Source organism: Dermacentor albipictus, chromosome 9 (genome assembly GCF_038994185.2).
Source record: "Dermacentor albipictus isolate Rhodes 1998 colony chromosome 9, USDA_Dalb.pri_finalv2, whole genome shotgun sequence".
NCBI lineage: Eukaryota > Metazoa > Arthropoda > Arachnida > Ixodida > Ixodidae > Dermacentor > Dermacentor albipictus.
In genome coordinates, this window is record NC_091829.1 from 3,132,093 (window position 1) to 3,148,601 (window position 16,509).

The following is a 16,509-nucleotide window of genomic DNA, read 5'->3' on the forward strand; positions in this document are numbered from 1 at the left end:
TGCGTACGTCTTCCTCTCTGCCGGCGGCGGCCCCCTTTGTCCGCCGCCGGCCGATGGTTACTTCGGCTCGTCGGGGTCCCGGCCTCGACGGGCACGCGCGCACTCTTCCGTCGTCTCGATGTCCTGAGGCAGCGTCTGCCGATCGTGCCCCGTCTGTTCGTCTGTCGTTTCTCTCTATTTCCCTTTTCTCTGCTGTGGGGGCGCACGATGGCAGGCGCTGACCGAAGGATAGGTAAATTCTTACTGCTCAGGTTCTTTGGTCTTTGTTCCTCGTTTCATTGTTTCTCTCTCTGTCGTGGTGCGCCATTCTAGCGGCCACCGGCGACCATTCGGCCATGTTTTGTCTAATTAGATTCATATTCGGACGTGACATTAAAACTGATGTTTCTATTGAGTCCCAGCTCAATAAATATGCTTTCTGTCTTCCCAGCTCAATAAATGTGCTTTCTGTCTTCTCGAAAGCTTTGCCTAGGGTCTCCCTTGCTGCGCGCGCAGTCTCGCCTTCCCCTAAGCTGTGGGGCCGGCGGGGCGTGTACGCGCGCAGCTGTGCGTCGGCACACGGGCGCGCGGGGCCGGAGCAGGCGCAGGCGCGCGGTGCCCTGCATGCATGGCGGCTCGGACTGCTCGAACCCGCGGTGGTCGTCCGGCGCGAGCGGAATCGGAGCGTGCGCGCCGTGAGTGTCGCGGGGGAAGACCACAAGGTGGACAAGGATATGCCAAAAATTGCCCAATATATAAGAAGAGAAATTGCACAGTTTTCAGTGGTACGTTTTGAAGTTGTGCCATAGAAACGGCTACCACTTCGGACAGACTGGAAATGTAAATCAGACGCTGCTCTACTTTGACATGCCTGCCACCACAGCCATTGAAAAGAAGGGGGCAAAGCAAGTGCGCGTTTTGTCTTCGGGCCACGTAAAAACTAGTCACTGCAATGCTTTGTTGCACTGCGGATGGGCACAAGCTGCCCCTGTATCTTTAGGCGGAAGACGCTCCCGAAAGAAATCGTGTTTTCGAGTGGCGTGATTGTGCGCAAATGAAAAAGGTTGGATGACCCCGGACTTGGTCACTGACTGGACTGATAGCATTTGACGGAAGAGACCCGGCAACAGTTTGAGTCTGCATAGGATCAAGGCAGATGGGATCATGGGATCAAGGCAGATGGGATGCTTGTGCTCGACGCATTCAGGTGCCACCTTGACCAGAGCATCAAGGACAAGGGATCAAGGCAGATGGGATCATGGGATCAAGGCAGATGGGATGCTTGTGCTCGTTGCGTTCAGGTGCCACCTTGACCAGAGCATCAAGGACAAGCTGACTGCATGCAACACCGACCTTGTCGTGATACCCGGTGGCATGATATCGCAGCTCCAGCCGCACAATGTTTGTTTGAACAAGCCAGTGAAAGATAGAATCCGGGCGCCCTACATCGAATAGCTTGTCAGTGGCTGCCACGAATTCACGCTCGCCGATAAAATAAAGCGTGCCTAACTGCAGGAATTTGCTGGATGGGTGAAAGATGCATGGTGCACGACCTACCATGGTCAACAAGGCCTTCAAAGAGTGTGGGATTTCGAATGCCATGGACGACACGGAGGATGAAATGCATTGGTCTGTTGACAACAATAAGGAGTTCTCTGATAGCAACGACAAGCGATACCTATTACCCCACATGACTCGTACCGGTGCAGTGAAAATCTTGGCGGCAGGTATTGGGCTTCCATTTGTGTTTTTATTCATCGCAACTTTAGTGTATTGGGAAACAATCTGTTTTTTCCAAATGAGAGAAAATAGTATTTCTACATGAAAGCACGAGGTGCACGGTATTGCGCTCTTTTTTCTTTTGGTCATGGAAAACAGGTGCACGTTACAATCAAGGGCACGTTAGAATCAAGTAAATATGGTAGTTCAATAAGGCAATTGCACTTGGTGCAAGGCCTACAAGAATCAGGAGTATGCTGCACTTTCGCACACGTGCACGCATGCATAACGTGTGCACAAAATGTATCTGTTCTTGATACATGGGCGCTACGCCTGTTGCATCTATAAAACAGCGTGCGCTGCGACCATAACCTGCCTTATGGCAAGCACGATGCAAAAGGCCTTGGCATATGTCCGTAAAATGTACGCAGCATATCCACATAATGTCCCTCGAGGACATCCAATAGATGTCCGCAGGGCACAGAAAGTGCGACCATATGGTCATAGGAGGGATGTTCACAAGACGAAATCGACACATCCCTAGGATAGTGATGTCCTAGCAGTGAATGTCAATATTGGATATCCACAGGACACAATTCTTGTCACTAGGAATATAGGTACAGCACTTCCCAAATGGGGCCCAATTCCATAGTCTGTGTAATCTGTAAATAAATGCTCACTATAAGGCATCACAGAGTATGGAAAACTATTCCAGGTGTCGTTCTTCAGTGCCCTACCGGCACACACGAGCCGGTAGGGCGCTGAAGAACGACACCTGGAATAGTTTTCCACACTAATGCAATGACAGTATTAAGGGGGGAGGCGACCCTCGGATACCAACTTTTTTGTTTACTGAGATATCTTCATGAAATGTTTAAGATAGACTCATAGCAAAAGCATTAGTAGAACTACAAAATTCCATGCAGTTATGTTGACTGGTTCTCAAGTTACAGCAATATGTCAGAATGGTGCACATGGTTTTCTCATTCCAGACGTGGAGAATTTTCAAAAGGTGCTGCAACTGTGAAATTCACTATGATGATTCCCAGATGGATACCTCAGGGCAAGAGAGCCCTTTTTTTAAGTTTCCTCGCTGAAAAAATTTTAGCAGACCACCGAATTTAGGGTTGGTGAATAAGATTTTATTCAAGTTTTGAATAAATATCACAAATCACAGACACAATATATATAAAAAATGGGCTTGTCTTGTGTTCAGAAACTTATTCAGATACACAATAAAAAGGAATTCTGGAAATCTGATGAGCGGTTACAGAGATATGGCTGGAACAAGCAGCCGCACCAGCCAAATAAGTCATTTTGAGAAAATGAGCTTTGAAAGTTTTGAGCACTTACATTGGTCTAAAATGACCTTGCAGTGTAACTGGAGATGTCCTTAGGCACTCTCTTTTTTTTTTTTTTTTGCCGCCTTTCCACCTTCTCTTGCGATAGCTTCTTGGCCTTTTTCAAGCGCAGAGAATCTTTCTCGGCTGTTCACTGAATGGCCAGGTGGCCAGGTGTTAGACCCACTGATGAACATAGCTCTTGGGTGGCCCTGTGGCAGCAAGCATTATATCTTAAAACTGCCTCATGCAGTGCTGTCTCCACAGCAATCAGCGACGTATGCTGGCCTTTGGGCATCAGAGACCACAGCACTGAGTAAAATGATTCTGATGCGCTCTAAGTCTTTGCTCCCAGGCAGCGTTACAGAAGAGGAGCCTGTGAGAGGTGCTCATAAACAGGTAACAGTGCTTCTAAAACATAGCCTGGAAGATTGTATCAATGCTTCGGAGGTGACACACCATCACTCTTGCTGGTGTTATGACGACACCACAAGTCTGCACCCTCCGGGCTCAAGTGAGGATCCTCATCCGCCGATGTCACGTGGTGGTACGATGCCATCACTGCACGCTGCATTGCAGCTGCATCGTTGGAATTGTTCCGTAGGGTCTAGCCATAATAGTCGGTCAACCTGTCGATGAGGGCCTTTGTCAGTCTGCCCTTCCCTCCTAAAGCCTTGTCACTTTTCTGCACAAGATTGCGCAGTACTGTCCCCATCCTCTTCTGGACGTGGTTCAGGCATTCCTCTTTCGAAATGGGGACCAGTCCATAAACATTTTCTTGCACAAGGGCAGAGAAGGTGGCACTATCTCCGTCAGACACGAGCATTGTGTAACGGAGGTTGTGCTTTGGTACCGAACGTGAGAAAAGGATGACAGCTGCCTCAACCTCCATCCTCCCAGACTTAGAGTCAGTGTTTTTCTGGCACACATGATCCTCCTGCCGGCTTGCGTAGCCTGGGTTTCTAGGCTTTGGTCCTACTTGGCAACCAAAGCACTGGTTCGATAAAACAATGGCGACAAAGATGAGGCCCGTATGATATTCAAGTATTGGACCAACTCCAATATGGGACGTGTTTCCACGCTTGTGCAATGTTCCATCAAAGTTTACTGTGATATTTCTGCTGAACTATGGATCCATTTCCTTGTAGGTGGTTTTCACAGCACAAGCAGATTCTGCATAGAACTTGTCTATGCACTGTGTTCGCGGTTCCCTGAATTTCTCCAAGTGCTTCCAAAAAGTCTTATCATGCAGGCCACAATGGGACACGTTCATCTCCGCCCAAAAATCATTGAGGGCTGTTTGTCCCTTTCCTATCTCTTTTGTTGCCACAATGGCTCTTATATTCACGTTAAAGGCCACTGAGTCATCCTGACGAGCAGAACTCCACGAGCTTGCAACTACTCCACAATGTAAGCATAGCAGCTCAAGTTGGGCGCCTTCTTGAACCTTCATCCCAGCCACGAAGCAACGCTGGCATGGGTCCCAAGATAACAGGTCACCTAGAGCATTCATTTGCACAAGGAGAAATTTTTCGCCTTCACCTGTAGCGGTGGCAGCTTCAGGATCGCGCTCCCTCACTTGAAATTTTCGCTCCATTGCTGACATAGCGCCAAGTCCTCGTTGCACAGCAGCGCATTTTTTATCTGCCGCTTCTTTCTCCTCGCACGTTAGGAAACGTGTTTTCAAGTGCGCAGTGGACGACGCGATCGCACTGTCTGTGGCAGATGAAAGAGAGGATGTGGAAGCCGCTGTCGATGAGCACGAGACACCAGCCGCACTCATCATGACAAATTCTTGCACCGGTGGAGCAAGAGTCGCATTGCTAGAAGCATCGACGCAACCATGCTCTTGCATAGATGAAGCAGAAGCTGGCCCACAGGAACCATCAGTGCGATCATCGTCGGCGAGCGGCGAGCTTCATAGAACGCTTCCTTGCATCGAACGCGTGTAGCGTGTCTCGTGTTTCTTTGCATGCACCGTGGCCTACCGCACAACAATCAGCAGGCTAAACGCAACAACAGACTCATAAAGACGGTTGAAAATCGTCTCATAAAGATGGTAGAAACTTGGAGAATATGCGAATGGCTGCAAGGATAGACGATGGCAAGCGGAACACACAAATGGTACTGGCGATGGAGGAGCCGAAGCAGACAACGGCTGGATGCATTATGCAGGAGACCACAACATCATCGTACGCAGCAGCCAATGGGAGTCGAGGGCTCCCCCGCGTCCTTGAGGAGCGCACGCTTCGACAATCTCAGCTTCGCGTCCCAGCCGTGGGAACCTTAAAGGGCCCCTGAAACGGTTCGGACAAATTTTGTAGGCGCGTAGGGTACAGCTTAAGTAGAACATTCGCACCACAATTTAAGTGAAGCGTTACGTATTAATGGAGCTGCAAGCGATTAGAAGTTACCCTCCTCCCTAGCTATGCTTTTCCTCCTCAACTCGCTCGCCGAGCGAGCGGCGCTAAGCTCCGCCTTCACTGGTTCAGCGTCACGATGCGACGTCACATCGCTCACTTCCGGTTGTTTAGGAGCACGCCCCCTCCCGTGCGAGACCTCTCCGCTAGCCGCTTGGCCGTCGACCGAGAGCTATCGAAGCAGCGTGCGTTGCGAGCATTCTGTCGTAGCGCCGAACGTGTCCGGTACTCCGCTAAAAACAGGCAAGCTGGTCATTTCGGCAAATGACTGGAGGCATAAACTCAAGCTGAGGAAGCAACTTTAGCGTAGACGTACGTGAGCAGCCTGATCGGTCTGCACGGTCCAGACACTTGCTGGCGCAGCGCTTAACCAGTCAAACAAAGCGCTGATATTGCTCTAACCAAGTGTAAAGCATTTTAAACATTTATAAATCAACGTGTTGTTGATTACACTCCTGCGAAAAATACACACCAGCAGCAAAGAATGCACTTCGTTGCTGCTACTGTGTATGGTTGAGCTCTGTGCCACCAGGTGGCTGCACCGTGCAGACCGTTCACATTTGCCCTTCTGCTCATCTCGTGGCTCATCCCGGCACAGTCAAGCGGCCAGACCCTGTCCCCTTGCGCTTGCGTTTGCCCTAATACTGGACTCGTGGTTTGCAGGTCGCTAGGTTTGCAGTCCACAAGGCAACAAAGCCGAATTATAGCGTTCGCGAAAAGACTGAGACCGACTCTGACCGCGGAGCTCTCATCAAAATGGAGTACGTTGTAACACAAGCAGACGACACTTGCTGTGTGCCGGAAGTGCTGAAGTGTACTAAAAAACTATTCTTGTGTATTCTCTTTAAGTTATTTTCTTTTTACAAAAACAAAGTAACTAACATTCCAACTATTACAAGCATCATTTGTTCACCATAAAGTTGGAAAAATTATCGACCACGCGCCCTGGTCAGCCAATCAGATAGCTAGCCCATGTGACGTAATATGGGTTATTTGCATCATATGGGTAGGGGCGGCTTAAAATTCCGCCGAGCAGTGCGCCGCGATCGGCAGCGATGTGTATTTTTAAAACCTTATAATAAATTACACGCTTTACGCAGAGCACTTAGATGCATCAATTAATGATCAGAAGAACCTACTCTAACGACTCAGTACGTTTGTAGAAAATCGCCAAAATCGTTTCAGGGTCCCTTTAAAAGCTCTCGCAAGCACTCTAATCATGAGCGATTTACGCCTCTCCCGTGCTGCCACCGCCGCCGCGGGTGGAGGGAAAAAGACAGCACAACAATGCACAAACAAAACACCACCAAATGGTGGTGCTCAGGAAAGTGGTGGAGAAATGGCGTTTGCACCAAGTAGGGGTATTTTGAGCGCTTGCTCGCCACTCAAGGGCTGCCGCGGCTCATTATTAATTTTATTTCAAATAGTTTCGTGATGAATTAGACGTTGATATTTACAGAAATGGTAGTTTATAAGACATACTGTCCAAATATGTGGTTTTCCGAAAATCTACTTTTTCGCAATTTTTTGGTTTTAGAAGGCCGCGTACCCCCTTAATTGCTATGACAATGGGCGCAAGAGCAAATGACCTGCATTACAAAAGTTCCACAGCTTGCTTTGCTTCGGCAATTACTAATGCCTGTAACAACGAAAGTAAGTTTAAATTAACCAGTTACATTGTACGATTGTTCTCTCCTTGGCATACCTTTAAACAGCACGTTAGCTCTTCTGTTAGCTCTGGTGTGCCACAAGGCAGCGTCCTCGGCCCCTTAGTCTTCTTAATCTACATTAACGACTTACCCACCCATATTACTTCCTGCATGCGCCTTTTTGCCGATGACTGCATAATCTACCGTCCTATTCACACGACTGACGATCACTTGAAACTTCAAGCAGATCTTAACCTTATCGCTAACTGGTTTAACAAATGGCTCATGACACTAAACTTTACAAAGTGCCAGGTGATGTGCTTCAGCCGAAAATGTGTAAATTCTAAATATTCGTATCATCTTAATAACACTATGCTTTCCCACACTTCATCATATAAATACCTTGGTGTTGTTCTTACAGAGAATCTTTCATGGGCCCAATACATCACTTCTACACGCGCCAAAGCATCACATTCTCTTGGCTATCTACGACGCAACTTGCGAAATGCCCCGCCAAACATTCGAAAACTTGCTTTCCAAACATTTATTTTGCCACAGTTAGAATTCGCCTCCCCAATTTGGTCCCCTCATCAAAATTACCTAATAAATATTACGGAAATGTTACAAAACAGAGCAGCCCGGTTCATACCCCGTAACTACAGTATAAACTCAAGCATTACACAAATTAAACTAGACCTACTGTTACCGCCATTAGATATCCGCCGCAACATCGCTCTTCTGTGCTTATTCCACAAATATATTTACACCAATAAACGAACCTGGTTACAACTACAAATACCCCACTCTTTTTCTCGCAGATTACATAATCAGTTTGGTTTCATGCGCATATACGGTAAAACAAATGCATTTAATTCATCTGCACTACCACGTGCCATTCGTCTCTGGAATGACCTCCCTGATAACATAGCCTCCATATGTTCCACTCTCAGTTACTCATGCTTTTCCCATTTACCATTCACGAGTGACCAATCCAGTGTATGTTTTTGTGCATTTTTTCCATGTTGTATATCATTTTCATAAACGGTATTCCTTTGCTCTGTTAACAGTAACAAGTGTTCGTGTGCGTTCAGATATTGCTTTGTATTCCTAGTGCCTTCAACATTGTGTAACACGGTAATCTTTTTATAGCACTGTTCCTGTTGGAAATTTGTACTTTACTGTTTAATGTGCCCCCCTTACTTTATGCCCTGCCATAGGGCCTGTAAGGTTATTTTCAATAAATAAATAAATAAGTGAGGCCCTGGAAAATAAGAACTACACAAGCGAATAATGTCACACACAATCAGCTGCTGGCCTCCTTGCTTTTGACGCAAGCTGAAATGTTAACGACTTTAAAGCAGCAGACATTCTGGGAAAACGGGCAAAACACCACCTAAGTGCTTTCGAGCCATGCAACAGGCACCACATGCAAGAGTGAGCGATTGTAGTGCCGCTGCTCTTTTCACCCCCAGGGGCGTCAGGTGCCCATATGCATCGCTGCCTCCACGTGCTGCACTGTCCCTTCTAGTTCGCTGTAACATTGTTATATCGCCAATGTGACGCAAAAAAAAATGGGTGCATGTGCGCGCTCGTGCTACGTCGGCCTATATGTGCACCTTAACCAAGCAATTTCTTTTCTTTGACTTTCATTAGTTTGAATTCTAAAGGAAGATTTAATTATGGGGTTTTATGTGCCAAAATAACTTTCTGATTATGAGGCACGCCGTAGTGGGGGACTCCGGAAATTTAGACCACCTTGGTTTCTTTAACATGCACTTAAATCTAATCTAAGTACACAGGTGGTTTCGCATTTCACCCCCATCGAAATGAGGCCGCCGTGGCCAGGATTCGATCTTGCGACCTCGTGCTTAGCAGCCCAACACCATAGCCACTAAGCAACCACAACGGGTAGTAGTTCAAATTCTGTATAATTTAAATTTTCGTAGCATCCCTGCAGAACTCAAATGAACGAGCTTTTACTGTACCAATCATTTCAATGCACCATCTACATTATAAAATACATGTAGATCACGGTTGCCATTCCACCAATGCAAAGGTTCTATAAAAGAAAAGCTTCAAGGCACCCTACAAAACAAAAATATGTTAGATTTAGGGGGAAATCTATCAAAATATCAACACTGGCCCAATCCCATCTAAAATCAGTTTCTTTCCATTGCTGTGGCACTTGGTGGTGCAAGGGCAAATAAATCTTGCAGTGGATGCACACAACAGCATCCTGACATCATCCTAACCTGAATCATCCTAACACAAAGCGCACTCTTCGGCTGGAAAAAAAAGCATGAGATTAACATTCATGGTATATGGTATATTAACCTTCAGTATATGGCTTTCATTGGCAACAGTTACTTGTGTGCTGTCACGACCAACCCTTCTTTTGTTACAACTACCTCTTGTCCTTGTGTGCAGGCAGTGCTGCATTTCATCATTACTACTGAGTTGCACAGAATTTAGCGTTGGTTTTCTTGACTGTCCCACTTGCCATACCAGACACACACTCTGCTCTTCCCTTGAGATGCCAACCCTCACCATGCCATAAAGTAAGTCGAGAGCTCTGAGGCGGATTGACTCGTCCTTGTCATCAAGACACTGTAGCACGAGGTCCTTGTGGGCTTGCACACTCCTGGGGTGAGTTTTCAGGATCTTGGACATGGCCAACAGTCCCAGGTACTTCACTGAACCAAGAGAGAGAGAGACGAAAGTGAGCTTGTACTGCTGTGGATGAAGGACACACTGTGAAACGTGCTTGTCCTTAAAGTTCACAAGGCCAATGTGTTGGCAACCAAAAGCCACAGTACAAAAGTCACAGCAAATTCATTGATGCAAGAAATATGCATCCAACTGTCATCACAAATGTGGAGTGTTGATGCCATGACAGGATTTGCATTCTGCAAAGTGGTGTTGATAACAGCCAAAGATAAAGATGCCCTTGACATAACAAAAAGCTTTCTATAGATTATCAGCATCACTGTAGCGACACAAGCACGAGAGGATGTTGGTTGTTCTTGTCGGATTCTCAATGACAAGAGTGGGAGACCAGGAGGAAAAGCAAAGAGTGCCTCTTTTTGATTCTGCGCTTTCCTTAATATCCAATGACGCCACTCAGACACTCTGATGCGTGGCTCTCCTTTATCGACACTCTGGCTGAAAGTGCCAGCTCAAGCTATGTCAATTTGGTGAGACATTGCACGAGGCTCGAAGCTAATTTCTCCATCATGCGAGAACTGCTTTTAATGGCAGACCATACAGTACAAGTGTGACCATAAAAGTGACGCACAATGGAATGACGAGCCCTTGTGACTGCCATTCAGAGAGCAAAAGCAGCTCTCTTGCAAACTGAACTGGCTTGTTGGTCACACATTGCATTCCACACGTAGGCTCATTTCACTGCTGTTTAACCCCTGCAATGCTTATACTACAGCCATTTGGAATGTTTCCAAGCAAATACTGTTGTGAATCCCCAACCTTGTGGGTGCCCTGAGCACACTTAAAAGCTCAGGAGAGCCAAGCTGCTTGTTAGTTTTCTAAAAGATGAGTTCCAAGTAAAACACTGCAAGTAAGGTACCAACTGCCTCTCTAGCTCTTTTCATTTGATGCGCTTTTCGTGAGAGATGTGTGGTTGCCACTGCCTTGTTAAAGTTGGCTTAAAGACGCAAGTTGATAAAACATGCGAGGGTGTTTAACATACCAAAGTAAGTCGGAAGCCATGAGATATGCCGCATTTAAGAGATCTGCATTAATTGACTGCCAGGTGTTTAACGTATGCACAAAATGCACTACATGGGAATTTTCATTGAAATGTGGCCATGATGGCCAGGAATCGAACTCTTGATCTTGTGTTCAGTTGTAGAGCACCGTAGCCACCAAGCCACTGTGGCAAGTAATACAATGTGCTTTGTAAAGTCAAGTGCACCAAGACAATATGTAACCTCTCACTCCTCCTGCTGCCTATACCTATCATGTTCAATACAAAACCAATTATAATACAAGCATGTGCCCTAAAGTGCCACCAATGGAAAATGTGGCGTAGACATTATGCATCAGCAAGTAGCATCGCAATAGTACCAATATTTTGGTGGTCCATAACATTATCTAATGAGGAGAAAGAGGTGATTATCCCAAGCTTACAGTTCTGATCAGAGTCTTCTATCAATATCCTGAGCTTCTGGACGCAGAGCTGGAAATAATGAACAGCAGCAGTAAATACTCAGTTAATACAGAAAGACACTCCTTGTTTTAAAGAACTGGGAACTGCAAATTGCCTAAGATGTTATGTATTCAGAAAGTGGTAGCTGTTATATATCATATATAACAGAAAAAAAAATGAATTTCTGGTGTCTGTACACACAATTGACAAGCAACTGTAGAGATAGCAGTTAAAATTAAGTTTAGCAGTAGCCAATGGTCATTTATTAGAAAGACAAGGTTATGTGTATATCAAAACAACAGTTCACAAAAGCAAAATATTTGTCCCAGAATGTGAAAAACTCTGCAAACATACCTGGATTGAGGCAGAGTGGTTTGGCATTCCTGAGGATATAGAAATCAAGACTGTAAGCGTGGCAAAAGAATAAAAAAGGGGCAGAAAAAATTGGGAACAACAAAAAAGAAAGAAAGAAGACATGAGAGAAAACAAGGATGTAAGAGTGAAGTAAGCGATAGCAGGAGTAACCAGCACAACCAACAGAAGACAGTCAGAGTGATCCAGAAAAGGCAGCAGGTGCGAAATGGTGATTGCACCCGAACGGGAGATGCAGGCAGCGAGGGGGGTGGTCCGGTGGTGGGTGCAGCCATGAGAGGGGGTGATTGCACGAAAGAAAGCAGAGAGAACGGGCAAGGGCAGTCCATTAGCAAAACTCGACAAGACACACACACAGCGCAACTGTTTCAAGCACATAAGACAAACAGTGCACACAGACCAGATCCCCTCCTACAACGTTTTCCATGTAACCAACTTTACAGGACTGCCCCAGGTTTGTTCTCATCAGAAAAAAGTAATTGCAGCTTTCCAAGGCCAGCCCTGAACCAGCCCTGAACAAGTCGCTACTTAATATTCCAATTTAAAAACCAATATGGGGATGAAAAACAAAGCCACATGAGAGCATTGTCAAACAAGTGCTCCAGAACAAGTATAGTTCTAGAAAAGCAAGTGTTTGCAATACACACCATTCTACTGACAGCTTTTCCGATTCCGATTAGGACATGCACATACTGAGTACTCTTGAGGTGGAGGAGTTCAACTATGCATGCAGAAAAGCCCCGTCTTGGGCGGTTAGTGAACACTAAGCCAAGCTTTTAGTGTACTTGCTTTGCTCCAACTTTTTTCTCCCCAAAAACCTTGATCATGAAAATCGGGCTCATGATTACATGCAGACAATGTATATTGTGCTGCAATTCCCACAGATAGTTATGTACTATACAAATATCAATTCAAAATTAATCTCCGTTTCTGAATTCAGCCTGTCTCACGCACATGTTTATGCTAATGCTTTATAACAAAACATCCTCAGATTTTTCAGTTCCAAAGAGATAGGCGAGGTCAAATGTCACTTTGAAATTAAGTACATAAAAAAAGAAGGTCTCAATACAACATCCCCCTACCAAAGCTCCAGATGGTCACATGACATCTCAAGTGGACAACACTGAGCACGAACCTTGCAAGGTCTATACAGATTTGTATGCACATGGTCTGCTAGAGTCTCCATCTAGCCTTTCGGACCCTAAAGCGGGTTAACTGAGGGGCCCAATCTTTAACAATCATATTGTAAGAAGACAACAAACAAAGACACCAAGGACAACACAGGGGAAATTACTTGCACTTAATAGTTGAAATAAAAAAATTGTAAATTAATGGAACGAAAGTGGGTGAAAAAACAACTTGCCGCAGGGGGGAATGATCCCACGTCTTCGCATTATGCGTGCGATGTTCTACCAATTGAGCTACGGCGGCGCCATCTTCCCATCCACTTTTTGGGGTATTTATGTGTTACTGCTAGAACTAACCCTGGGAGTGTTAGTCAGCGCCACTACACATAAACCTTCGCAGCGGATGTGGTATATTCTTTCTGCCCTATATCATAAAAACCCTGTATCATCAAACCACTTGTATAAGTGAACTATGCTGTAGTCGGCATAATTACAACTCACTGTGCAATAGTGTCTGTGGAGTACCTGGATGTAATTTTCTCAGGAGAGCTGTAGCACTCAATTCAATAAGTTCATACCACAGTAATTGAAGCAGATACAGAGGCACTGCAATAAATTGGCAAGATACAACCAAGCAGCATCGCTAAGAAGGTACTGCTGGGCTCTTGCACTGGGTAAACTTGCGTTCATATGGCACACATTGTCACTTTTCTTACTTAAAGGGACACTAAAGTGAAAAATGATTTCTTCTGAATCATTAAATTACTGTTCTACAACAGCAGGAACACCACTCTTACAACGACAAGACGTTTGCTAAGCCAGAAATAGCGCAAAAACGAAATACGGGTGGCGATGCCTACTTAAGTTCCCGCACCTGGGGACTGTGACGTCTTGGATTTTGATGCCATCTTCTAGGGCCTACTAATTATATATAGCGGTACAGATTGACTACATTGCGTTCTAAAGGAACCAAATATTAAACATGGCAAGTTTCGGGAACCTTTATTCAGCCAACGCGACTAAAATGCAAAAACATACTTTGGAATCCCTGACGTCACGCTGACGTACTGGCGCTGGGGTTTCGGTGCGAAATTCAAATACTGATACTTGGACCTTCATTTTCTCATCTAATAATCAAACTATTTTTTTGAAATGACTGCTTGCAGGGTTTTCAAACAATGCTTCATTAGTCTAAACTGATTTATTGTTTCGCTTTAGTGTCCCTTTAATGTCATCTTAGGCTCTGGCAGCAATTAATTTCCACAGGTCAAGCACGCGCAAGTTGATCCAGCCTCAGTTTTGTATACACATGCATCTACACACATCCGCACGTTCGAACTTCAAGCTTGGCGAGATGGACCAGAGGACCACGAGACTACGGGACCACGAGATCACAAGATCCAAGCTTGACCCCACTACCTCCTAGCCTGAGTGCCATTAAGTTGGTGTTCCGGTCTAGGCTTTAGCCCAGGGCAGTCGCTCAATATACGCGTCAGGTCCGCTTTATGGGCATCGCAGCTTTTGCATTTAGACGAGAAGCAGCCTGGATATATTAGGGAATACTTGTAAGGTTTGTCAAATGAGCCAGTCTGCAACTGTCTCCAGGTAACCAGTTGCAGTTTATCCAGTGATTTATGTGGAACGGGGTATTTTTGTCTAGCTTCACAGTAATACATAATAATTTCATGAAACAGCCCCATGCAATCCCTCGCTGAAACCAGGTGAAGGCCTCCCACTGCCTGGCTGACGAAACCTCGGGCATAACTGTGGGCAGCCTCAGTTCCTGAGTGCCAGGATCCAAATGATTTGAAGCTGGTGATCAAGTAGCAGATATTTGTTTAAAATGTGCAGGAGGATCAACGGCGAATATCTACACAACCTTCAATTTACAGATGACATTGTCATGTTCAGCAACACTGGGGATGAATTGCAGCACATGATTCTGCACCTTAACCCAGAGCGTGTATTATGCAGAAGACAAAGGTAATGTTCAAGAGCCTGGCAAGGGAACAAGGATTCACGATTGCCAGTCTGTTTCAAGAGTCTGTGCAGCAGTACATTTATCTAGGGTCAATTGCTCACAGGGGACCTGACTATAAGAAGGAAATTCACAGGCAAATAAAAAAATGGGTTTGAGTGCATACAGCAGGCATTACCAAATCCTGACTGGGAGCTTACCACAGTCATTGAAAAGAAAAGTGTACAATCATTGCATTCTACCAGTGCTAACATATGGGGCAGAAACTTGGAGCAATGGAACAAAAAATGTTAGGTGTAACATTAAGAGAGAGGAAGAGAGCGGTGTGAGTCAGAGAATAAATGGGGCTAGTCAATATTCTAGTTAACATTAAGAGTAAAAAATGGAGCTGGCCAGACCATGCAATGCATAGGGTGCATAACCGGCATGTGCCGGTTATGCACCCTATTAGAGTTATGCACCCCATTAGAGTTACAGAATGGGTGCCAAGGGAAGGAAAGTGCAGCCAAGGATAGCAGAAAATTAGGTCGGATGATAAAAAAAATGGCTGTGGCTTAGCTAAGGTTAAGCCCAGGATGCGAAGCATACTAGCCTTTATTTTAGTGGTTGAACCACTGTTTAGCCTGGTGAACTGCTGTTGCTTGGCTATATTTGGTTCGGCTAGACGAAGAAACAACTCATGCGTTACTCTGCTTCGCCTTCAAGAGTGGAACGCGACAGCGTTCCCGTCGACCCGCCAAGGGGTGTAAGACAATGGGCTACGGCGCAGCGACTACGCGCCCTGCATTGGACGCGGTGAGTGTCAAGCAACGCAGCGTTTGGCGCGGCAAACGAAATGTGCGCCTGAGCAAGCGACGCACGCCTGAGCCTTAGAAACAGCTCGTTTCTAAGGCAACACCGCATTCACTAGAGACGCTTTTGTACCGCTTTGAAGCATCGTACTCGTGGCTCAGTGGTAGCGTCTCCGTCTCACACTCCGGAGACCCTGGTTCGATTCCTACCCAGCCCATCTTGCAAGAGTTGAGCCCGGCTTGCAGCTGTTGTGACGTCAGTGCCCTAGCGGGAGGAGCGGGAGTTAGGCCGCAGTACCATCTGTGCAACCACAGGCGAGCGCACGAGCTGAGACCCAGCTATGTAGCTACGCGGCCGCAAGCGAGCGCACGAGTTGAGCCTCCGCTTTCGCAGCTGTTATGACGTCATATGGTAGCTACGCGGCCGCGCGCGGCGCAGCAAGGAAGAGCGTGGTTGTGCGGCTAGTATGCTTCGCATAAAACTAGGAAATTCACAGGTGCAAATTGGAATTGGCTAGTGCAAAACAGAGGTAATTGAAGATTGCTGAGAGAGACCTTCATCCAGCAGTGGTCATAAAAATAGGCTGATGATCATCAACATCGTTTTAGTATATGCTACCAGGAGAGCTCCCATGCCAATGAACTGCATGTCCTGCTGTACTATGGCTTTTTTTTTAGAGCCCATCTGCTTATACAAAAAATGTAATGCTTCTTATAAGGAAGTACAGTACCTGTTCCAATGACTTTATAACGTGGATTTAAAGGGACACTAAAGTCAAATACTAAGTCAATGTGGACTCTTTAAATGCCATTATAGAAACCTCGCAATGCATGTTACGATGCCAAGAAAAAACTTAGTTTGCAAGAAAATTGCATCTGAAGTGTCCGAGTACCTCTATCGCAATTCAAATCTCCCACCACTAAACCAGGGAGTGGTGACATTCCATATACCATCACCGCCCTTCGCTG

The 16,509-nt window shown here is 45.9% G+C and overlaps 1 protein-coding gene across 5 annotated transcripts in view; it reads right to left on the reverse strand.

Moving 5' to 3' along the window:
- Window positions 1–16,509, reverse strand: part of g (adaptor-related protein complex 3, delta 1 subunit-like garnet) — a 354,723-nt gene that overhangs the window by 263,148 nt on the left and 75,066 nt on the right. For 4 of the 5 annotated variants that reach the window (XM_065441037.2, XM_065441036.2, XM_070524728.1 and 1 more), the window contains 3 exons: window positions 11,627–11,676; window positions 11,254–11,302; window positions 9,655–9,800 (listed from right to left, as the gene is read on the reverse strand). In XM_065441037.2, the coding sequence (XP_065297109.2) occupies window positions 9,655–9,800; window positions 11,254–11,302; window positions 11,627–11,676 (245 nt within the window). The remainder of the gene's footprint in view (window positions 1–9,654; window positions 9,801–11,253; window positions 11,303–11,626; window positions 11,677–16,509) is intronic. The other variant, XM_070524729.1, reaches the window with a different exon arrangement.